Source organism: Lissotriton vulgaris, chromosome 3_1 (assembly GCF_964263255.1).
Source record: "Lissotriton vulgaris chromosome 3_1, aLisVul1.2, whole genome shotgun sequence".
In the NCBI taxonomy this organism is placed as follows: domain Eukaryota; kingdom Metazoa; phylum Chordata; class Amphibia; order Caudata; family Salamandridae; genus Lissotriton; species Lissotriton vulgaris.
In genome coordinates this window covers 237,584,816-237,610,279 of record NC_141689.1, presented here as the reverse complement: position 1 = coordinate 237,610,279, position 25,464 = coordinate 237,584,816, and the positions used below count along the sequence as shown (strand labels likewise).

The window sequence follows — 25,464 nt, the reverse complement described above, 5'->3', positions numbered from 1 at the left end:
GTTCCAAAGGGGAGGAGTGTCGGGGCACATTGCCGGTGCCCGCCCCGCCCTCCAGTACCGGGGGCCCAGATTTTGATGAGCCCAGAGGGGCTCAAGAACTTGTCCCGTTCGGCGCGTCCCCCTAGAGGAGGCAGTTTGGTGTGCTCAGAGAGGCTCGGTTGGCAGCGGGCCGCTCCGACGATCTAAGGGGGCATTTTGATTTACTGAGAGCCCAGAGGGGCTCAGGCACATTCCTGTGTAGAGCCCAGAGGGGCTCAGGGGGCCTTTTCTTTGTTCTTAGAGCCGCGAGAGGCTCAAGGCACCCCAAGTAATCACGGGTCCCCCGTGAGGGACCCCACCGTGACCCAAGCACAAGGGAGGGTCGAGCGGCCCCAGCAGGCAGCGGGCCGTTCCCCCCCTACCCGAAGCACCACATCATTGGGGTAGAGCCCAGTGAGGGCTCTAGGGGCATCAGTTTGTGTTTAGAGCATGCGAGGCTCCCTCGCCCCCCCATTAGTTTCCAGAGCCTGATGGCTCCCTGGGGACATTTGTGTATTTCGAGTCCACGAGGGGGGCAATCATTTCTTGATGAGCCCAGGGGGGCCATATTCCCCTCGGTGGTGTGGCACAGTGGTGCAATGTTTGTAGAGAGTCCCTGAGAGGGACAGAGGCGGCACAGTGGTACCAGGCCCCAGTGGATTTACAGCTGCCCAGCAAGTAGTGGGCAGCTGCACCCTTTAGGCGCAATGTGAAAGAGAGAGTCCTTGTGAGGGACAGAGATGGCACAGAGGTGCCAGGCCTTCTACAACTGCGCAGCACTTAGTGCCAGCTGCAACGTTTAGGCCCTGTTACTGTCATCAGCTCCTCAGCAATTAGTGGGCAGCTGCAACGTTTAGGTTTGCGCTGGTGGCGCACCCCTGACTGGCGCTGCGTGGCAGTGCGCCCTGACATTCTGAACACAGGGCATTTGAGTCCCTTCTTGAGATGGCCAGTTGGCCAGGGGGCTGGTATGTGGGTAGGACGCAAGGCCCTAATGTGATTTTTGCGCAATGTGATTTTACTATGTTTTTGATGGTAATTGTCTAATGTGATTTTTGCGCAATGTGATTTTACTATGATTATAAGGTTATTTTACCTATGTAGGTTTATGTTAGTGAGAGTTTACTTCAATGTGAGTCACGCCCCTAAATGTGATTTATTCTTAGGAGGCAGAGTCTAATGTGGTTAGACTGGGAAGAGATTGCCTACTGTATTTTTACTGGTTAGGCCTACATGTGATTGCTGCGCAATGTGCTTTGCCTTTATGCTTGTGTTATACTTCTAAAGGTGCTTATGCTTAGAAGTTTGTTTTGCCTAGTATGTTATACTAGGGAGGATATGTGTGTCCATGCATGATCTAGGCCTATGGTTATTAGTATTGCGTAGTGTGTACCTACCTGTTACCAGTGGTTACTGGTTGTGATCTATAATTGTGATTTGGTGTAACAGTTATTCTAAGTGCTAGTTCTACTAAGTGCTGATTCTGACAGTGGCCCACGTGGCCCTGTCCTGATGTAAATAATCCAGTGTGAATATTGCCCAAGCCAGTTGGCACAATGTATATGTGTGATTACTATCTGATGTGTTCTGACAATACAAAAGATATTTTTATATAACCTTGTGTGGAGTTCCTTTTGTGGTGTGTCTAGGATGTTGTTGCTGTTGTGTGCGTGCGCAAATGCTTTACACATTGCCTCCGGGATAAGCCTGTCTGCTCGTGCCAAGCTACCAAGGGGGTGAGCAGGGGTTATCTTGGCGTGTGACTCCCTTGCCCTGACTAGAATGGTCGTTTCTGCCTGGCTTTGGCGTAAGCCTTAGCCAACCAGAAATACCAGTTCTAACAGGAGGCAACAAGTAGTACAGAAGCAATCGCCTTTGTCATGTATGGGACCTGTAATTCACAGGTTAAAATCCAACCAGTAGCACCTAAATCATTAGGTAATTTGTGTACTGTTAAATTGGACAAAATATGGGACACTGTGGGGGAAAAATGTTCAGTGGCGGCTGGTAGGGAACGGTGACTGTGGGGCGCGGTAAGGTGGGGACTAGGGAACAAAAGAGAAAAGAGAACTTTCCTGGTGGTTGCCCTCGCGTCAGGAACCAGGAAGCACACAGCCTCCCAGAATCCCCTGGCCAATCACAACTCTGCCTTACAGCAGCTTTGTGATTGGTCTGAGCGCTGTGTTTCGGCACTCGGAGAGGGACTGGGAGGCTGTGCATGTTCTCCATCCAGCCCTCGAGAAAGTCTGGAGAAAGGAACCAACACTGGACAACATGACCACCTTCAAGCTTGCCACCCGGAAGCACCACCAGCTGATCCGCGCCGCCAAGAAAACTGCATTCAAGGACCGGCTGGACAACAACGCACACAACTGCAAGGAACTCTTCAACATCGTGAAAGAGCTATCCAACCCCAGCGCAGGAAACAACGACATCACCCCATCGCAAGACCTCTGCAACTCCCTCGCCTCATACTTCCACAACAAGATCGCGGACATACACAACAGCTTCAGCACCCAACCAACGCACACCACGACCGAACCACCGCCCCCCACCACCACCCTCCGCGCCTGGACTCCGATCAGCACCAAAGACACCGTCCGCATGATGAACTCCGTCCACTCCGGATCTCCGACCGACCCCTGCCCTCACCACGTCTTCAACAAGGCCGACGCTGTCATCGCACCCCACCTGCGGGACATTATCAACACCTCCTTCGACACCGCCACCTTCCCTGAGAGCTGGAAGCACGCCGAACTCAGCGCTCTACTCAAGAAACCCACAGCGGACCCCACCGAACTCAAGAATTACCGCCCCATCTCGCTCCTCCCGTTTCCAGCCAAAGTCATCGAGAAGACCGTCAACAAGCAGCTGGCCGCCTTCCTTGAGACGAATGGATCCCTCGACCCCTCACAGTCTGGCTTCCGAGCTAACCACAGCACCGAGACCGCCCTCATCGCTGCCACCAACGACATCCGAGCCCTGATGGACAACGGAGACACAGCGGCCCTCATCCTCCTAGACCTCTCCGCGGCATTCAACACTGTCTGCCACCGCACCCTAGTACAGCGCCTCAGCAACGTCGGAATCCAGGAGAAGGCACTGGAATGGATCATCTCCTTCCTCGACGGAAGAACACAGAGAGTCCGCCTACCACCGTACAAGTCAGAGGCCACCGAAGTCATCTGCGGCATCCCTCAAGGATCCTCGCTGAGCCCCACACTTTTCAACGTCTACATGAGCCCCCTCGCGGCCATCGCACGCCAACACAACCTCAACATAATCTCCTACGCAGACGACACCCAGCTGATATCTCCCTGACCAACGACCCCGCCGCCGCCAGAGCCAACCTGCACGAAGGGATGAAAGATGTAGCCGAGTGGATGATGACCAGCCGCCTGAAACTGAACTCAGACAAGACGGAGGTCCTCATCCTGGGCTCTTCGCCCTCCGCCTGGGACAACTCCTGGTGGCCCCCCGCCCTGGGCACCGCACCCAAACCGACAGACCACGCACGCAACCTGGGCTTCATCCTGGACTCCTCCCTCTCCATGACCAGGCAAGTCAACGCCGTCTCCTCGGCGTGCTTCAACATCCTACGCATGCTACGGAAGATCTTCGGGTGGATCCCCACCGAGACCAGGAAGACCGTCACCCAGGCCCTCGTCACCAAATACTGGACTACGGCAACGCCCTCTATGCCGGTACCACCGCCAAGCTCCAGAAGAGACTCCAGCGGATCCAGAACGCCTCAGCCAGACTCATCCTCGACATCCCACGAACCAACCACATCTCCGGACACCTGAGAGACCTGCACTGGCTCCCGGTCAACAAGAGAATCACCTTCCGCCTCCTCACCCACGCACACAAAGCCCTACACGACCAAGGCCCGAGCTACCTCAACAACCGAATCAACTTCTACGCTCCCAAACGCCACCTCCGATCAGCCAACCACGCCCTCGCCGCCGTCCCCCGCATCCGAAGAGCGACAACAGGGGGAAGGTCCTTCTCCTACCTGGCCGCCAAGACCTGGAACTCCCTCCCGACCGACCTGCGCCTGACCCAAGACCACCTCTCCTTCAGGAAGAAGCTGAAGACCTGGCTGTTCGAGCAGTAACGGCACCCCTCTCCCCCCAGCGCCTTGAGACCCTACGGGTAAGTAGTGCGCTCTATAAATATCTTTGATTGATTGATTGATTGATCCAGGTTGTACAATTAAGCCTGTCTAGAACAGGCAAAGTGCACATGACGGTTTGGCCGGCCCGAGACGGCTACTTAAGGTGCAGCCACCACTCCTCCTCGGCCCGCCCTATCAACCTGGCTGCAGTGCAACTGCAATACTCAAAATGATAATAACGTTTAGTTCTTATCATTGTATTTTTCCTTTGCACTGCTTTAAAGCAGTGGGGCGACGCTCCTCCGCCTTAGCGGAAGAGCCGCCCCTGGAAATATTGATTTTTATTATCTTGGGTCTATGGAAAAACATTGATGCTCTTTGAGTAAATCCTTCTTTGCATGCACTGAAAGAAGGTGTATAAGTTATCCTTTAGCATGTGACACTATGTGACTTTAGTTGTGCAGGACTGCATTGTGTGTGGCAGCTCTAAGATGCTTGGGGGGAGGAAGAGGGGGTCTGACCCAGTGTCCTTAAGGACCTAAAACTCCTATACGTCGTTTCAACTGCAGAACACCTGCCTGCCAGGGAGATACTGCAAGGTGGCACATGGAGTTAACATGGCTGTTTTGTTTCTGTTGGGTGTCTCAGTTCACCTGTTTAGGTCTGGTTAGACTTCTTTAGCTGTTGCTAGAGGTCATGTCAATGTTTCTCCTGTTGACAGAGGTGTATATTGATTAAGCATTCATTATTAAAGGTAAGAGATGTGGTTTACAACTGAAAATGCAAACGAGACACATTCGCTTTACAAAAGCCTATTTTCACGTGTTGCACAGGAAGGTAAAGGGATTTGGCCAGAAACGCATTAGAGCTGTGATTAAAAGCCAGGTCACCGGATTTCAAGGTCATGGTTTGTAGTCATAAGCTGCCAGTCAGTCTATTTTAAGCACAATAGTGATGCATTCTTTCAAGGGGAATAATTTAAAGAAAAGTTGCAATTCCTTGAGGATTTGACGGCTACCAAAGAAATCCACACGGATTTCTATTTTTCATGTATTTATTTTTTTAATTTTCCAATTAAGCAATGTTCTATTTAAATATTAGATTTTACTGTTATGAAATACTTTTCAAAACTTAAAACGAGCTCTTTGCAGCAATGTGAATAGTAACAGATGAGAAGGCGGAACAACATGATAGTGGACAAACGAATTGGGTAAGGATGCCAGACAAAATGGGCTTAGAGTACAAGAGAAGTTACTCAACTGTATAGATTTGGGCAAATCACTGTTTTCATTTTAATTTAATGTGATTGATATAAATAATTATTTAACATTGTTGTGGTTATATGCTTAACTGATGTGCAAAACAGTGGTTCCCACTTAATGGCAAAACAAGGTCATTCTATTTTTGAGCTAAATAGGATGTACTAATGGTCAGGCAAAACAATGTAGGTGAAATAATTGTATGTCCTACTCATGCTCGCCTCGCAACCCTACATTGTTTAACCAGTTATATGCGATTTGATATGACAGTATTAAGATTCCTCTCCCATCTAAATCACTACACTTTTCTTACTTCATCTTTACTTGTTTAATAATATTTCAAATATTGACTGATTGCAGGTGCACCACAGCATTTCTCGATGCTTACATATTAAGCATTTATGTTACCCAACTGTGTGATACTTATTTTCAAAACTTTTGAAGAATAATAGGCTGATGGAACCTGCCTTTCCAAGATACAGGGACTTTCAGATTAAATTCATATCACTGAGGATACACTCAACCCACTGAGTTCAAATGTATGAACAGCGATTTATAAAGCACTGTGCTACTCCAGGAAGTGTCCTGGAGATCAATTAGGCATGTTTTGGATACTCGATCATTCATAAATACATTGTGGTCCAAACTCCAAATAGAGGTTCTCTTGGCATCCTTACAAATGAACTCTAATTTACTTAAACGAGCACCCTGAGACTGGTTTCGGGGTAACACCTCTCATCAGCCAGGCTAGCTTGAATCCAGTGGCAACAGAGGAACAGGGCCGAGACTGATTTGCATATGGCTGTGTCTGAACTGGAGTGGTGAAGTGAGCTAAAGAACGATGATGGATTCAACTCAGATCTGTGACTGGGGGTGAGTGCCTGAAAAGATTCAGCACTCAGTCCATCATCATTCTCTTTGTGTTTGCTTTATCAATGATTTCAGAATATTCTATCATGGATTAAAGATACAATATCATTAGTATCATGAATGATTGCAGATCATTATCTTACAAACAAAAATCTAAAATAGACTAAGTACTAGCAATGACTGATGATTAACTCAGAGTTTAAAATGTAATTGAGTACAGACGATTGCTGAACATTTACTTAAAGCATAAAAATACAGTTGCATGATTGTTAAATAATCTATTATCAGAACATTTAATAGGGTCCTCTTGTGATTTCTGAACATTATCTTAAAAAATAATGTTCAGTGGCACTGGTGGTAGCTTGTTGCATCATAATATTATAAACTACACATTCAGTAAAACAAACTATCTTGACAGATAGCTGAGAAATTTTGGTGATCAACATATAACATTCTTGTATGCGGATGACATTTTGTTGTGTATGGGATCCATGGACAACGTTGTGGGCAATGATGGAGGGTGGAAATAAGTTTGGAGTACTGACGGCCTTAAGGGTCAGCTGGGAAAATCTGTCTTCATCACTCTTAACACCATGGCTGCTGTGCATTTTCCCCTCCTGTGCTGACATTTTATGAATCCTCATAGTTCATGACAAGCTCAGCTCGTCATCAGCACAGCTCAACTGTGCCTCATGACGAGCTGAGCTCGTCATGAGCATCGAAAAGTTGCTGGCAGAGCAGTTGGTACTATTGACTATTGATACTATAGACCTGACTCTATTGAGGTGAAAATATACAACCTGTAGGTAGCTGGGGATCCAGCTGTATCATAGAGACACATGAATAGGACAAAGTGAAAAAAGTTTTAGGTATGATCAGAAATTCCGTTTGATTCTGGATACTCTGTCAATATTGGTTGAAGGGAGATGGGTATACTCCCTAGACTGTTTAATTCCCTCCTAAACGTACCTGTGATACTGTCTCATTGGGTCTTCAGAGACTTAGATTCCTTATTTTCAGAACTAATCTAGAATGATAATACAGCGACTCCTGCTGGTTTGGAGCACCTGACTCCGAGCTGTAATAATGGGTAGATCAATTGCACTATGTAACTAGGTGGACTACAGCAGTTCATCTTCAATAAGTTATTTTCCTAGCAAATTGAACTTGGCCAGCCTCCTTAGGTTTTCTAAGTAGTAACAGACGTATACATTAGGTTCCAAAGCTGCTGAAGATGGCACAAAATTACTGGGAATCTTACGTGATGGGGGCCACAGTTAAATCATGGTTCACACCTGATCTACCTGAGATTGTCCAGATGTATTAATGTGCCAAAGAATATAGAGATCAGGATATGGTGACATTGCGTGTCTGAGGTAGTGGGTGATTTATTCGACTCATGAGCATTATCAACACTCAGGTAGGAGGAACTATCATTTATTAGTGAGGCAATTCCTATTGTATGGTTTAGTGGCCTGTACCTCGTGACATACACGAGATTCTGGCATAATGGAACCAGACACAAATAAATTGACAGCAGTGGTACACTGAGGCGTGGAAGGGAGGACATTTTCAATGCTAAATGGGTTGATATTGGAAGATACCACAGCAGTACTCATAGACATGAAAAATAAATGGTCCATGTATGTGTGGAGAGAGCTAGATGGTGTTGAATGAAGTAGAGCTATGACATATGTGGCAGCGGACAATTAATTGAAGTCCCTCCATTCACTGATTGTAGCAGGAATGTACGGAGAGGAGCAATGGCTGATGCAGCGTTTCTGTATTTCACGGTGGATGACACATAGAAGACTCAACTTAGGAAACAGCCTGATGGAAATTCAGTAGACATTCAAATAACAAAGCACCATGAATGAATGGCCTAGACACATAGAATGCATTCTAGACACATTACTGTGAACGTGACAATAGACACATCTGAGCTCATTGGAAACGGTGCAATTGAGAGTGGACCAAGAGAAAGAGAGTTGCGACACACGTGAAAGTCTGGAGTGAGAAAGTGGGTTCAGTGGCGGGGAATAGCTTTATCTTGATGACATTCCAAGGGTTAATGTCTCAAGTTAATTAATACAGTATATGTAATGGGGAGAACAGCGAGAGGTGCTCCGAAAGCACCCCTAAATACAAATACAGGAAGTACCAGTACAAGAGAATTCTTTTACATACTCTTAAATGCCTTTGAGAATTGCACCAAAATGTCCAACTCCCCAGTAGTAAAAGTTCAAAGAGGGCACTGTACATGAATATTCCCTGAGTATTCGAATTTTATTTTCGTTTTGGATGTTTTGGGGACAAATCACAAAGCCATATAAAAGTACATTAAAGAGTACTACAGGAGTTTACATTACATACTTAAAAATACCATTGTGAATAGGCCCTGATGTCTTTAAATTCATTATATCCGGCATTTGCAGCTTGGAACTTTGCTGTTGATTGAGTCGAAAAGTATTAGTGACTTTTACCTTAATTTAAACGTGTAAATGGAAAAATGGAATAAAATGTGTTTAAAACATGTAAATTCAATAGAATGATTATAACATAACATGAGATGCAAGAGAACATAAGGATAGTGATTGGTGAACATTGTCTTGCAACAAAGGGTGCCGTCAGTGATTGCTGAACATTGTCTTATAACACAAAGGTCAACAAAATATCACAATGTCTGATGAGCGTTCCCTTCTAACAAAGAAGTTCAAAAGAGCGATTGTTGAACATTCTCTTAGTAAGTGACAATACAATAAATCCCCACCGATGACTGCTGAAATAAAGGTGCGATGCGATCTCTTCTCTTTCAGGTGTTCATCCGGATGCGAGGCTCTAAGGGAAAACTCAACAAAACCCGTCTTTTCAAGAAAACTGGATCGGACGCTTCTGAGAAAACCAGCGCTTTCAAATTCAGCAAAGGTTCAAATCACACCTTTAAAGTATATGGGCCTGACATTGGAGAAATCAGGGAGATCACCCTGGAGGTAAGCAATCTTCATCAATGGACCACAATGTCAGTTCAGTATCACTAGAGACAAAAAAAGTAAAAAAACACAATAATAAATCTCCTGTTATGGTGATAAATCACGTAAATGCTTGATGTTGAATAGAATCGCAGTCTTTCATTTCACTATCAAGTAATATATTTCTTTTATCTGTACCTCACACCAAAAACTTTCTCTCATTAAGAAATTTAAATCCACTATCCTCTAGGATGAGGGACTGGTCAAAATATTTAATACTTTCTTACAAGTCAACTAGGCACAAGTTGGGGGGACATGCAGTGGCATAGCGTAGGGGGACAGAGGGGCTGTTGCCCGCATCGTACAAAATTCTTAGAGGCGCAAAATTTTTAAAGAAAAGAGGAAGGATACTTGCCTGCCCTGGGCACTTAGTTCCAACTCACGCTACGCCGCAGGCGGACACGTGGGTGGATGGCGTCCACCCACTATTTTTACAGGATGAGCACCGCCCTCCCTGCCAAGAAGGTGGGCCCCAATGGAACGCGCTGAACTTGTCCCGGTGTACGTTGCCTGTGTGCAGGTAAAGAGGGGGGTCTTGATTTCCATCTCCAGCTGGGCCCAAGACAAAGACCGAATTTAAAGGGCCATCAGCTCTGCCTTTCTTACTGTATGATCCTAGCTAGGAGTTATCTGAACCCCACACATACATACCAATGCAATGAAAGGGAAACAAAGGCCCATAGCATGTACTTTACAAGTACCTAAAAGACATTAGGGTTTGGAGACAAGCTTTCGACTTTGTTCAATCCCTGTGTATAAGAGATATGCATGCACTGTAAGAATGCCAGACATATCCGTCTAAACGAGTATGTACACAAATACCCATTTAGAAAACTGTCTTTTTTTAAATTCCTTTTGTAGCGCTACTGATCCCAATTCAGGGTGTCAAAACGCTTTTCATCATACCGTACACATTATACATTGACAATAAATAATACGAGGCGTAAATCAACATACAGGATGATTTATATAGGACAATATGGGTTACCTCGTACAGGAGTCACACGCCATGATGTCACTTGCATACTGACTTACATGGTGAGGCCACCAACTTCTTGGTTTTAGGACTTCTGACAACCATGCATTTCAATATAAGAGGAAGCATCTTGAGCATGTTTCAGCTGAGAAGAAGATAACATGGCTCCTAGTGTAGACTAGCTTGCCTTCCTAGTTCGTTTTAAGAGATATCAAGAGACATTATTTTCAGACGCGTAGAGTCTCCGTGTGCCACAGCGCCCTTGGCTTTGTACGCTGCAGCGGACAGATGCTTTGATGGTTTTCGCTTGCGTGGGATTCATTAGCAGCCGGGCATCCAAACATTTACTCCATGAATATTTATGTCTTTTTTTCTTGGTACTGGAATATTTTATAGGCAGTTTTGAGGAAATGCACTTATCTTCTGTCAATTCTAGATATTACAAGAAGCTGATAATATGGGATTGGCATATCCCAGTGGCTCACCTTTGCTGCAAGGATGACGACAAGAGTCATTTTTTGGATAATTCTGAATCCACTTGGGTGGAATTTCTCCACTTTGATCCAGTATCTGCTCTGGCTGATGGTTTCTCATGGGAAGGGAGGGGTGAAACATTTCAGACGATCTTGCTTTTTAGTAAGGCCCATTATCACTTTTAAATCGGCTTTCAGTCAGCGTCATTCATGCATATTTATTCACCAAATTATAGTGGACACAGAGCTGACGTTACATACCCTTTGACCCACTGACTTCACCGGGTTAATCCCTTGTCTCATGCCGAGCCCATCAAAAACTTTCTAAATGCTGCTGAGAACTTATTTTTTCTTTATAGGTTTTATTATAGCGCGACCTAGACCCGAGAAATCGGGTATCAGAGCGCTTTACATGAGCATCAGCTGCGTTACAGATGGAAGTGCAAGAAGTGGAAACTAGAGAAAGGCAGCACCTTGAAACCTTCCTGCTCCAATGTTAAAGTAGATGCCTTCATGACTCCGATATCAGGGGCAACAAGGGCAGTGTTGTGACTACTAAAGGGCAAGCCAGGGGTAGCAGCTGGTTCTCATTTCAAATGCTAATTGACTCCAATTGGTTATTTGCTTGGCATTCTTTTTAACTACTTCATGTCTCTGCACCTCCCTAAAAGGTCTATGAGTTATTAGTAAGCAGGCTTCTGGGACACTGTGGTGAGTTGTGATTGAGGAGTGTGTCATTATCATTCGGTTGTGGATGTCTGTTTTTCATCTTAAATGAGCCTCTTTAGTGTATGAGTTTGTAATTTGTGTTCAGTTGACTTCTTAATTAGGAGTGATGAGTTTGCATTTCTGTGAATGTTTGTTTCATAAACGATAAACTCCAGGGACCCTCACTGACCATAAGTAGACAGTTATGATGAGAAAATCACTGTTGATCATGGAGAGACTCCGGAGATACTTTCTAAACCTTGGGAGAGAGCACAAGGAGACAGCCTGCAACCGTAGTGGTGTAAACCATAGTGATTACTCTAGTGCATGGATACTGATTGGTTAACCGAGGTGAAACTTGCTGCTCACCTCATCTTTATACGTGACCCCCTGGTGAACACAAGCACTGGGCTGCTGTTTACTTGACACTCAGAAAGATGTAAAATAGGCAAGCATTTATTTATACCGACATGAAGGAAAAGAAGCATTGAAGGTTTTTTATAACATTGTGCAACAAACTTGTAAAAATATGCAGAGTCTCTTCAAAATTAAAAAAGTTCATTCCTTTAACACATGGACATGTTTCCCCTTGGTACAGTAGATTGTATCGCTGTATGGAGTGGCATTTATTAACAAGCATTTCCAATGCAATAGGGCTCGCATTTGCGAGAGTTTAAGCTATTGGCATTGTAAATGACAATGTCTTTTTCCCATGTGTTTTTGTTTGGAGTGGAATGGATGTATGTGGTGTGGAGTGAAATAATGTGGGTTGAATTGGAATTGTTAGCTATGGAATTGTGTGGGATGGAATTATGTGGTGTGTAGTATATTTGTGTAGTGGAATTATATGGCATGGTGAATAGGTAGTGGTGAGAGCTGCACAGAATAGAAAGAAAGGAAGATAGAAGGGATAGGTAGTGGTGAATGAACTCCAGAAAGACGAGCAGAAAGAATGTGTGTGAAAGAGAGGAAGAAGGTGAGAGCAGGCCACAGACGCATAAACAGGGAGATTCTGTGCACCCAGAAGACACCCTAAGAAGAGGAGGAGAGCGTGGGTTTTTGGGACAGAAATCTTGAAAAGGCACAGGAAAGAAGCTGTTCTCGATGACCTGAAGTGAACCACATGAGAGAAGTGAGAAGAGTCCATGAGAGAGATGTTAGAGAGCGAGAGCACATCATTCTGCATCAAAATACCAGTCGAATGCCTGCATCTCCAACACACACCATGGATGTGATTCAAAGAATCCAAGACAGATGTCCACTGGGCAAGCACATAGAAGAAGGAAGCAATCAGCTCAGGTCATAGAACTTGACTAGATTTGCTGTCCCACCGGTAGAAGCTGGGCACTGAAGACATCGGATTCATCAAGGCATTTAAATTTGCCCCATTATTTTTTTCTCCGACGTAAGAAGTGCTTCCTAAAGAACAAAATGTAGAGGTATCCACAATTAACACAATGTACAGCTGAACTCTACGTGTCTAGTCTGTAATGCCCAATTCAGCAACGTGCCTATAAAAGTGCAGTGAAGCCTAATCTAGAGAGAATGCCAATCCACCATCTTGCGTCTACTTATACCGTCAAAACAGGCGCATACTTTCTTTGAGGGCACCTTCGTTGATGGCATAAGAAGACACGAGATGTGAGTTCCTTTGTTCCTCTTGCCAAGATTAACCACTATTTTAACAAAGGTATACTGTTGCATCTAAAAAACAGGTAGGCAAAACATTAAATATTTGTCTTCTTCATTTCTGCCTGAGATCAGCCTGAGCAAATGCTGCTGTGCTTGTGTTTCTTGCATTACATTACTTTGATGTAAATCCAAAGTAATTGTTCAATTACTTTGAGTTTATAGATATTGTGCTTGACAGTTTTCCAGTGTTGGGTGAACAAAATGCTGCTCTCATCTGTTCGAAGTTCCACTGTTGTGTGTGGCAAAGTGCCTCTTCTCTGTGGCTGTGAGATTGCAGTCTCTATTTATCTGTAGCACCCAAAGGATTTGTGTTGTAATTGGTGCTGTGTTTTCACTTTGCTGCATTGTGTATGGAGTGAGATATACTGTCTTGTGTAAACTCTATGTAAATGAGTGAGGCTGTAGTGTTGCAATGTGCAATGGTGTCTGTCCTGGTGGTTTGAGGCAGAAACGGGAGCAAGAGTTAGTCAGCTCCAGGTGAGAGGTGCTAGTCTCATCTTATCTTACCACCTGTAACTGTACATGGGCCACCGTCCTATAGGATTTCTAAGGGAATAGATCTTGTACAGATTTGAAACTCAGACATTTGTTTCAAGACGTCTGAGCAGAGGTTCTTCCTCCATAGCCACCATACCAGTGGCAGTTTCAAGCCCACAACTTGAAACTGTATTGGTAGTAACAACCTTCACAATGTCTTTTCTAGTCCATTTTCATAACTTGATTTATTCAAAAATGGGAAAGACCCGAAAAAAAGATTCATGGGTAGTAAACGTTCATCGAATACCTTCATTTTTCACAACGATGGAGTGGTGTAATAAAAAAAATTCCTCACCAAGAACAAATGTTTCCTTTTTAGAGAAATGCCCAAGAACAAAAGCTATCAGTGGGCTATATGAATTGCCCAATTAATGGAGTCCATCCACTGTGCAGACCATGTGCAAAAACACATTTAGTCAAAGGGGAGTAGTCATTGAAAGAAATGATTATTTAATAGATATCTGTGACTCCAAATCAAGTCGGAAAATGACTCAAATCATAGATACATCAAGAATCTCCATGGAATCTATCCCTTTAGCTTTCATTTGTATTGAATTGGGCTGCATTTATCCACCCTTTAAAACACAAGCCTTGAGGTCAGCTGATCTATCAGAACTTACCGGCAACCCAGCCAGGGTAAATCAAGACCTGCCGAAGCCTAGCTGGTCAGTCTCAGACAGAATGCAGAATCCGTCCCAGTTCTCAATGCCTTAGAAGAAGACATAAGACGAAACCCACAGTCAGTAGTACTTACAATCAACCATAGGTTTATGCATCTATTCCGGGTATGTCTTTTACTACCAGTCCATTGTCTATGTTCTTGGAGATTGAAAGTTCATAACCAATGAAAGAACGAGCCATGTTATGCTGGAGTGGATGTATTATTTGTACCCACCACAGACTTTAACCATGAAACAAAAGGTGCCCTAACTGGGAGCAGCGCTGTGCGCCAATGGTGGGCCTGTATCTCTCCAAGGACACGAGCCGCTGGGAGCACAGATTGGCGACGAACGAGCAGAAAAAAAGAACAAGCCCCATCACCCTTAAAAGGAAGACAAAAAAGAATATCTTGCCAAAAGAAGCCCAACAAGGTCGACAACAAAAAGTGAAAAAGTCTAAAATAAGCCCATTCTTCCTTAAAAGGAAGTCCAAAACCAAAGAAATATCTTACCATAGGAAGCCCAACTGACGGTTGATATTCAAAATTGCAAAAAAAGGCTAAACAAATACAAGCTATGGAGCAGGAGCCAACACTAACACATTGGTTGCATTAAGAGGAGTTGGGAGGGAGGAATGCTATATCAAAATGTAAGCAGCTATGGCGCAGAAGCTGAGCACAGGCAAACAGTAAAGCAGCAGGAAGCCAATAAAAATAGTCCCCCGGATAAACAACAATAGCGTAATAATATAGTACTTACCCTTCTCGATAGGAGGAACGGAAGAGGAAAAGGAGGGACTAAGAGGCAGGACTGACGACAAGCAAACAAGGATTTTTAAAGGACACTGACGTAGACAAATGAAAAGCAGCGGCAAGCAATGAGCGGAGTTGAACCCCATAAAGCATACCGGTTGCTAAGCGATAGCGCAAGCGCTGTCTAGGCTCGACCTAAAAATGATAATTGTCAAGTATAAACTTAAAAACATTCATGTCCTTCACCCATCTCTGAAAACAATGCCATTAGTGAACCAAGAGGAAAGTCTGTTATCATGTTGCACCCTCCATGTGGCATAGTTTGTTATTATACATGGAACAACATTATAGTCTATTAAATTAAACACAAGACGTTTTTGAATAGTGCACGACCTGGATAGACATACTTGAACATGCTCTCATATATCATAATGAAGAAAGGGTAGGCAAGGTGAAATAAAACAATTGCCTAGGAGTACACAATTTGGTCTGACGGGGAAGCCAGAATTGATTCCAGATTCTCTAGTTTCACATTGTGAAATTCAGCCACGAGTGGGCGTCTCTTGCTCTCATTTTAAAACAGTTAATGCTTTGCCTTTATTTCTTGGTGTTTGAGGTGAGAGTGTGGATGGCAGACAAACCCACATGAAGGCTTGGCTCGTTTTGGGTTTGGGGATCCATGAGAACCTCGAGCTGGGCCTTCGGGGCTCACCCAACTCTATCACATAATGGCCGTTAAGGGGACAAATGCATAGGAAGGACATGCTTTGACAGTGATCAAACAATTTGCTGAAGCAGGAGGACCACCAATACCACAATGCAGGACTACTTGTTTCAATAACTTTCTCACATTTTATTGAGTGGCCTCAGAGACTTGGTGTTCCGTCCACCGTCGATAAAGTCAAAAGATTGTTGGGTTACAGTCCTGTTTTCTTATCACATACCTACTAACGCTGTTTAGTTTGATTTACATCCTTCCTGTCTCTCTTAAAGGGGAGACCAAGATTAGTAAAAAACTTCTGGCATCCCACTCATTACACAACAATTGGGGTGTGATTGGGTCCAATGGTTAAACACAGTGACTACTCTCACCAAACAAATGCCACTGTGTTGAAGACCCTACCCAGACCTTTAACAACCAGCATATTTTGGCAAAATGGTAAAGCCAGGATTCAAAGTGGAGGTTGGGTGCCTGTCTGTCCACATCACTGAATGTCACACTTTGTTTAAGTGGGATCTCTGTCAAAGAGTTTTTATAACACTTGCTTACTTTAACTCAGCGTCCTAGTTAACACTCCTAAGGTTTATGAATAAGAGACTAAGGAGCAGATTTACAAGCCCCTTGCAACAACTTTACGCCTTTAACACTTCTGTGATGCAGCGGCATCGTAAACAATGCTCCACGTTGCAACATATTTACAACATGACACATATGGCGAGACCTATTCTCAAAAAACTTACTGCCAACCCTATAGATCTGGTCAATTACAGACCTATATCATTGCTTTCCATTCTTGGAAAGGCCACAGAGACCCCAGACAACCAACAATTTGTTTCTTCATTAGTAACCAATTCCCTATCAGACCTTTCCTAGTCAGGTTTCCGTGCATCCTATAGCACGGAGAAAGCCTAAGTGGAGACCACAATCAGGCTTGCTTTAGACCAGGGGAACTCAGCTATGCTGGTTCTCCTGGATCTATTGGCAGCTTTCGATACCATCTCTCAAGTTTCAAGTTCAAGTTTATTTTTATTTGCTTTGTACTCCACTGAGGACCACAAATATTATGCAGATAAGATTCAGTTACTACAGCATTTAAAACTTCTCATGTTAGTACAAAGATAAAAAAAGGTTTTTAAAATGTATAAAATGTATAACATACTAGTTCATTCGGGGGAGATTTGCATACGATAATCAGTTCCTTTACGGTGGTAATACGGCATCTGACATATATGGGGTACAGATGTTTTGCCCTTGCCGCTACTACTTTTGAATTGGGGCATGTGAACAGTAGATGCTCTAAGTCCTACTCCCCGCCATTACATAGGCTGCATAATGTGGTTTCGTTTGGATGCCATTTCGCTGTTATAGTTTGGACGGGTAAAATGCCCAACCGGAGCAGGATGATTGATCTCCTAGCGCCATGCGTGAGATTAAAATCTATATATTTCTGCGTTTTCTTGAGTACCACTGTTTCCGTAATGTTTTTATATAAAGTTAATTTGGCGCAATGCGAGGAGTCAAGTTCAAAGCTAAGTCTTGGGGTATAGCATTTCAGAAAAAGTTTCAATTGAGCAGCAGATTGACATTAATATCCGCCAGTTTAAAGGCAATAGACATGTTTTTGAAGAATACATGTTTCGATGAGTCACAGTCAAAGGTCTCTGCTTTGAGCATGGAGCGAAGAGTCCCATCCTTCGCATGTAGCAGGTTGTATGCCCACCTAATCACGTTGGCGATACCTTTAGAGTAAGAGCTCGTGAGAGAAAGTTCAAGGCGGAGAGCTTGTACTGGAATAGATTGCGATACCTTTAACATTCTCCTTAGTATTTTTCCTTCTTTTAGGTCCAGGAATGACCACTGTTTGATTGGAATGTATTCCAAGGCGTATGATAGAACTGAAGGTATCTTCACACTGTAGACTTTTAGCAGGGAGGAGAAGTGTCTATTTCCAGAGGCCGCGTATAACCTTTGCAGAGCTCCTGCATGTACCTCGGATTTCCTGGACAAGTTTAGAAGCTGTTGATTGTTTTTTAGAGACTTAGTAAAGATCCTGCCCAGGTAGGTATACTCCTCAACCTCTTCTACTTTTTCGTCGCCCAGTCTCCAACAGTATTTGCTGCTTTTTTTCCTCCCTGAAAAAGAGACTGTTTTTGTTTTGGTTAAATTAGGAATTAAAATGTTTTCCTGGGTATACTTATACAGGGCATCCAGATCGCTTTGCAGACCAAAGGGGGTTAGGTCCAGTACTATAAAATCGTCTGCATATAGTAGGTTATGTACATTTTTAGCTGCTACCTTTGGTGGGAAGATTCGCACTTGTTGTAAACGCTACGGCAGGTCACTGAGATATAATGAAAACAGCAAGGGGGCAAGGAGACATCCTTGCTTGAGTCCGTTTGGCGTCGGGATCGGGTTGGTCAGGCCCTTCTCTCATGTAACCCTAATCCAGAGATTGGGGGTGATTAGCATCAGAGGCAAAGCACTGGGATGGCTGAAAAACTTTCTGGAGGCCAAGACACATGTGGTACAGTTGGATCTCCATAACTCCTGAATTATGACCTTAAATAAAGGGTTTCCACAGGAATCCATCTTAAGTCCCACCTGTTTTAATGTATATATGACTCCCCTGGTTAAAGTTATTAGGTCAAGTGTCTTTGATGTCATTTTGCATGCAGATGATACACAACTTGTCATCACCATGGGGCCAAACCCGTAATCCACTAAATTAAAATTTAGGGACCACATGATAAAGACGGCTTCCTCGATGACAGCTAATTTCCTTCCGTTGAACTCCAGCAAAACAAAATGTTGCTTTTCGGGAGGGCACATGCAGTCTGGTCCAGTGACTGGTGGCCATCAGATTTGGGACATACTCCAACCCCTAAAAAAGGTAAAAAATGTGGTGTACTCATAGATAACAACTTTTCCATAAAAGAGCATGTTAATTCAATCTCTGGCACGTGTTTTGGTCCGATGTGCATGCTTAGGAAAGCCTTTCAACGGATTCCTCTACAGGTCAGGAATACACTTTGTCCAGGCACTGATAGTGAGTCGCCTGGACAACGGGAGTACCCTAATGGTCGCAATGGACGAAGGTCTTTTTTCCAAACTTCAAGTTGTTCTGAACACTGCTCCCGCCTGGTCTGCAACCTTCCTCCTCGCTCTCCATCTGAACCTATATAATGATCCCTTCATTGGCTTCCCATAAAAAAGTGTGCTCTTTTCAAACTTCTCTGTCTGGTTTTAGAATCCTTGTACAGGAGTGGCCTATGCTACCTGAGAAACAAGCTGCAGCCAGACATCCAGCTCGCCATCTTAGGTCCAGTGATCCAGTGCTGTTACATCATAGACTTATTCGTACAGCGAGACATGGGGGGCACTTCTTCTTTTTTTTGGCACCTCAACACTGGAACCAGCTACCCCTGCAGCTACACTCTTATTTGGACTTACTTTTATTCAAGAAATCCTTAAAAATATGGCTGTCTAATCTCTAATTTTATCATGAACTGCGACCTGTGTTGGCTGCTCAAGCACTGAGGAATTCCCTTCGGGAGGATTTGTGTGCTTAATAAAATCATATAAAAATAACAATGTATAAAATAAATTAACATTAATATTTAACATTAAAGTCTGTTTTCTATTTTTCTTTTTTAAGTCAATAAACTTGTAACGTTTCCCCATATTATAGCAGGGGGACATCACCGCCTCGAATTCAGAGGTCTCTTCCAAGTGTATGGAATGTCAGATATAGTTGCAAGACAATACTAGTAGTAAATATATGGTCATATTTGATGTTTTTCTGACTCCACCCTAGATTTCATGGGGTGGGGACATTTAAGTCTACACTTTTGAGTAACTTTACATTCATAAATGGCGAATGGACAGAAGTGGTTGCTCAAAAGTGTGCAAGTACATTTACCTATAGTAAATCTAAATGTGAATATGCCCTTGAGTATGTGAGAGGGGATGAAGTGGTAGTCCGGTGAGTTACGTGTCACTGACAGGGCATTGACATTGCTCCTTCCCACGTGGCCTGGTGGATGAATAATCCGGCTGTGCTCTGGGGCCTTTTCGTTCTTCTCTTAAAGTAATAATGCCTGAAGAAGGCTGAGCGATCTCAGGCAGAACACTGCCAACATTCAAACACTGTTTCTTGACCAAGCACTTAATGTGATTGTCAACAAACATTTACAATGCCAACTGTGTGCATTTTTAAGTGGTGAAAGGGTGTCTGAATCTGCTCTACGGCACACAAATTAGGGACCTCATCAGCAAATGCAGTGCAAGTCTCCCTTGAACACATTTCAACGGTACAACTGAGGCAACAGCAGTGCAAGCTTCACTCATGTGATACAACAACAGCATAGGCAGCAGCAGTGCAAGCTTCCCTATGTGGAATAGAGCACTGAAAATCATCAGTGCAGGCTTTCCTCACACAGAACAGGACATTAGCAATCCAAGTTTCTCTGGCACGTAAACACTCGAATCATCGAAGCAAAGGCAGCAGCAGTGTAGCGGTTGGCATCCCCTCTAAGCAGGTGAGTTACATTTCATAATCACCGCTCTCTTAATGGCAATATTTGGAGGTATGGGCCCAATGTGGAGAAATGTAGGAGCAGGAAGGAGTCTAGCCAGTTTGTATTCTAGGCTGCTATATTACATCAGCAGAAGGGAGGAAATAGGACAGGCCAGAGGAAGAGGAAGCGATACACTTGTGATGTAGGTGCTATTTGGGTAATTATTAGTACCTGATCACAATGAAGAACTTCTGTTAGGCACTGCTCAGTCAGGTCAGAATGATCTGCTTTTACACCATATCTCCTCACTAGCACTAATTCAATGCACATAAGTATTCCAGCTGCCTTGGGTCCAGTGCAGAAATGGATAGACTGGCAGATCCTGCCATCCACTGCAGAGTCACTATTTCTGTGCTCATTTCACTAGAGTCCGCCCACTGACAGGCAGTTACCAATTGCAAGCTCTGTCACTTTAGCCCATCTACATACATACAATCCCCCAAAAGATAACCTGTTCATGCACATGTCAACGGAGCAGCCACTGTTTGAGGACAGAGATGTGTACGAGCTAAATTCTGTGACAGGGCAACATGGATTCTCTGAGACCCGCAGCCAGTGAATGAACCGACAAGACGATTCCTTAGTTAAACCAAGATCAGTGCACTTTTCGACCACTGGTAGCCAATGTTTCCACCTATCGGAGTGCCGCACATTCTGAGCCTGTCATAATTGTCTGACATGTCGCTTACTAACATGTTCCACTTTTCTTGATTGTGAGAGACTGCTGATGCACAGTTGAAGGAAAACCACCATTTGTAGAGGAGTAAATCACCAGTCACAGTAATCCCACATCAATCTACTTTTAGGATGATCAGCGTGCCTTGTCTGCGCACATAGTCACAAGGCAAGATGCACTCAAAACAATATGATGCACACATATCAACTTGTTGCTCTCTATTGATGAAGGAATGAATCCAGAAACACGTGTCTAGAATTACACAGTACAGGCTGCACCAACAATGCTGACAAATTAAAGACTACTACTGAAGTAAGTGTTATCATGCACTGCATTTACCACTATGCATTGGGGTGAACTGATGTTGGGAATATGAGGCAGTGTGCTCCCATCATCCTTCTGTTTGAAAAGGCTCCCTTGAGCTCCTAAACTGACGAGCTTGTGTTAATGCACCTACGCCCAGTGAGTTGTACAGAGACCTGCACCCCCGAAACAACTTGTTGCTCTTTACTGATAAAGAAATTAATCCAGAAACATGTCTAGAGTTACACAGCACAGGCCGCACCAACGAGGGAAAAATGAATGGCTACTACTGAAGTAAGTATTATCATGCACTACAATTACCATGATGCAATGGGGCAAATTGAGTGCTGAGATTTGAGACAGTGTGTTCCCATCCTCCTACTCTTTGAATGTACAATGTAAAGCATGCCGTATTGAAATGCCATAGACTTCACTCATTACAATGATAATAACTGCACTGGGTCAAAATATGATAATTGAAAGATCTCTCATTGAGATCTTTCAATTATCATATTTTCATGTGGGGCGGTACAAAAAAATGTAGACTTACACTGTCCCTTTAATAAAAGAAAATAGTGTTTCACAAACATGTAGCAAAATATGGGCTCTTTTAGAAGTTATCACTTCGACATGGATGTATGCTGTGTATTTTGTTAAAGCGTTCCTTCATGGTGGGCTGGTGTAATTCATGATGCACAGGTTGATTTTAAAATAAGCAGCATCACTTGTGCTACCTCCCTGCTTTCAGCAAATTCAGCATCATTAACTCTTTCGGCGCTCATGACGAGCTCAGCTCATCATGAGGCACAGTGGAGCTGTGCTCATGACGAGCTGAATTCATCATAACTGCCACGGAACTCTCACGCGGGGATATTTCCCCTCCTGTGCGGGGCGTTCCATTAAGTGGGCAGAGTCGTGACGAGCTCAGCTCCTCATGAGCACAGCTCCACTGTGCTGCATGACGAGCTGAGCTCGTCACGAGCACCGCAGTGCCGCGGGCCGCCCCCCTGCCCCTGCGTCACGGGGGAATTAGCCCAGCGGTGAAGGGGTTAAAGGTGGTGGTGGGAAAGTAATACATGCTGTTGACAGTGGTGAAACTTTATTTTGTAGATGGCAGCTATCAGCACCAGTTGCTTCTGCATTTTCATTAACAAAATAGTGTCAGGATCCAACACTACAGGAAAGTGAATGACAGGAGAAAGTTTAAGGCAGGTCAGAAACATATTTGCAGATGGAATATGTGGCAGGTGGGGAAGCTGGCTCTGAGGTGGAGGAGCGCTCTGTATGGCAAAGATGGAGCTATTCCCATCAGAACTTTACAATCATAGAACTTGGCATTTCTGGGGAAGATGCAAGTGAGTTTATTAAACCAGAGGAGTGCAGGTTGCAACATCCCACCAGTTTGTGTTCTTCCAGCCCCTGTGAATGGAATCTCTAGTCTGCATCACAGGATTCCATTGCACCATTCCAACCATGCTCTAAGCCCACAACACATCACCCACTTTATATACAACGTTGAGTAAACAATTAGAAGAATAGTGTTAGTAGACAATAGGAATAATAGAATATATGCCAAGATGCTACTCTTGCATTCTGTTTATTAAGAATGATATAACTTTTGTATATACAGTAAACAATTTGAACATAATATGATGTACACCACAATTCGTCAAGTGGTCTACTTGTTGTGAACAATAAAACCATTCAACCACGAGGGTGTTTTTCTAAGAACAGTCATCACTCAACTCTAACACCAGCCCATATTTCCCAAGGATTTACCTCCAGAATATGTACAATTTTGTGCAGCAACCTATGTATCCCAATCGTTCTCACACAAATTCCCACTTGGTGCCTTTTCCACGGCTTAAAACTCTTCATCCTGTAACCATCCAAAATCTTCTGCATAAAACTTCTTATTATATTTCATGCAAACATCTCTTGAGCTAATTGCTCCCCTCCTGATGTTCCACACTCTACCATTTCCTAATCTCAACACATTTTGTAGAACTAGCAAAACTTCCTCAGGATCATAAAATTGACTCTCCCCTTTAAACACTTTGTGAGGCTTCTTTATGCAAACCCAGTCACCAAGTCTGATCTCATAGGGTTTTAAAGCATGCTTTGCATTATTTTAACCCCTTCGATGCTCATGACGAGCTCAGCTCGTCATGAGGCACGGTGCTCGTGTGCTCATGACGAGCTGAGCTCTTCATGACCACACCCAGTTCTATTATGGCCCAGCACAGGAGAAGAATATCTCAAGCATCGATGAGGTTAAGCATTACTCTTGTCATGAGTGTCAAACATTGTATTGTGTATGTCTTCCAGTAACCATTGATCCACATCAGAGCAAAACACCAACCAGGATTGTACTTCGACCCTGGTTTCCATTTACTCATGATCACAAACAGAGCCAAACATGTGGTTTCATTACTAGTGACACAATAAACCCAAGCAGTTTTTCCAATTTGAGTGAATCAAACCACATTGCAACTCTCGGCTGGTCAAATAGTCCTTTTGATAATACGGTTAAATCTTTCCATGATCATATATTACTGTTGAGATTATACTGTGTTAGACCTGGCATCCTTAGGGTGGTCTTCCCCCAAACCTTTTGCTTTTTACCTCCAAGTTTTTGCTGTATCCTTTTGTTGACTTTAGGACTCTGAGCAAATTACCTCTGCTGACCAGTGCTAAAATGCTTGTGCTTCCTTCCTAAACATGTGTGTAAGTTGTGTATACATGACTGGCCTATTTAAATGACTTGTAAGTCCCTTGTAAAGTGGTAAACCATACACCCAGGGCCTGTAAGTTAAATGCTACGAATGGGCCTGCAGCACTGATTGTGCCCCCCATAGAAGTAGCCTTTCAAACCTGTCTCAGGCCTGCCACTGCAGTGCCTCTGTGCACAGTTTCACTGCCACTTCAACTTGGCATTTAAAACTACTTATCAAGCCTTAAACTCCTCTTTTATTACATAAAAGTCACCCCTATGGGCAGGGCACTATGTAAGTAAAAGGTAGGACATGTACCTGTTGTTTTTACATGTCCTTGAAGTGACAAACACCCAATTTCATTTTTCACTATTAAGAGGTCGGCTCCTTTCACAGGTTAACATTGGGGATTCCTTAAGTAGCTGATTCATGTTTCATATCTTTGGATTGGTGATGACAAACCCTCTTTACTGATAAAGTTGGATTTAACATTAGTAGTTTAGGAGTGCCTTTTTTAGGAAGTGGACATTTCTCTACACTTACTGCTCTTTGTACCTTACAGCCTGTCTCCAATACACGTCTGGGGAAGGGAGCCAGCTACACTTTGTGCATTCCTTGTTGACAGCCACAAACATAGGATACTACAGGGCATCAGCATTCATCTGCATACTGATGGGTGTTCCTGGACAAGAGGGAAGGGAGGAGCTGACAACTACACATCAAAAGGTAGTGCCCTGCTCTCACACAAAGCACTGCTCATCCCCCATCGGTAGGCTGGCAGACAGGAACGGGCTGAAAGGAGGCCTGTACTTTAAAGGATTTGCTTTAAACGGCATCTCCATTTCAAAGGCACTTTTGAGTATAAATACTGGGTCTCTGACCCCCTAAAATCAGAAGCTACTGCTCTTGTAACCAAGCTCTGTCAGAGGAACTGCTTTGTGTCCTAAAGGACTCATCTGGACTGTTTTTCTAGAAGCACTGCTTTTCTGCCTGTTGCCCTGCTGGCTGGTGCTCCCTGCCTCTGTTGAAAGAGAGCTGGACTCTGCCTTCTTCCAAAGGGACCTCCATGGGCTTGCTGGCTCAGGGCCTGAAAAAAACTTCATTGCGCTACCCTCGATGCAGGACTTTTCAATCCGTGAGTCCGGCATCGAGCAGAGTGTGCCTGATTGTCCGCTTTCCTGCCTACTAATCAAGCACTTTTCCTTGCTCAGGAGCAGCACTTTACAGGTGAAACTTTAATCAGGAGTGGAGCATGCTGTATTTCTAGGGGTATTGTTAATAGATAAGCGTTCTACTCCATTCAAAGACCAATGCATCTGGTTCGACCTACGCTACAACACTCCAAGGATGTGTGTGCCGATCAACGCTGAAGCCACTGCAGTG

General features: G+C 44.0%; 1 protein-coding gene across 1 annotated transcript in view; it reads left to right on the top strand.

The window, feature by feature from the left end:
• The window catches only part of LOXHD1 (lipoxygenase homology PLAT domains 1), a 1,115,079-nt gene that overhangs the window by 118,830 nt on the left and 970,785 nt on the right, over window positions 1-25,464 (top strand). Inside the window, exon 6 of the mRNA XM_086960347.1 lies at window positions 9,081-9,254. Coding sequence (XP_086816473.1) covers window positions 9,081-9,254 — 174 coding nt within the window. The remainder of the gene's footprint in view (window positions 1-9,080; window positions 9,255-25,464) is intronic.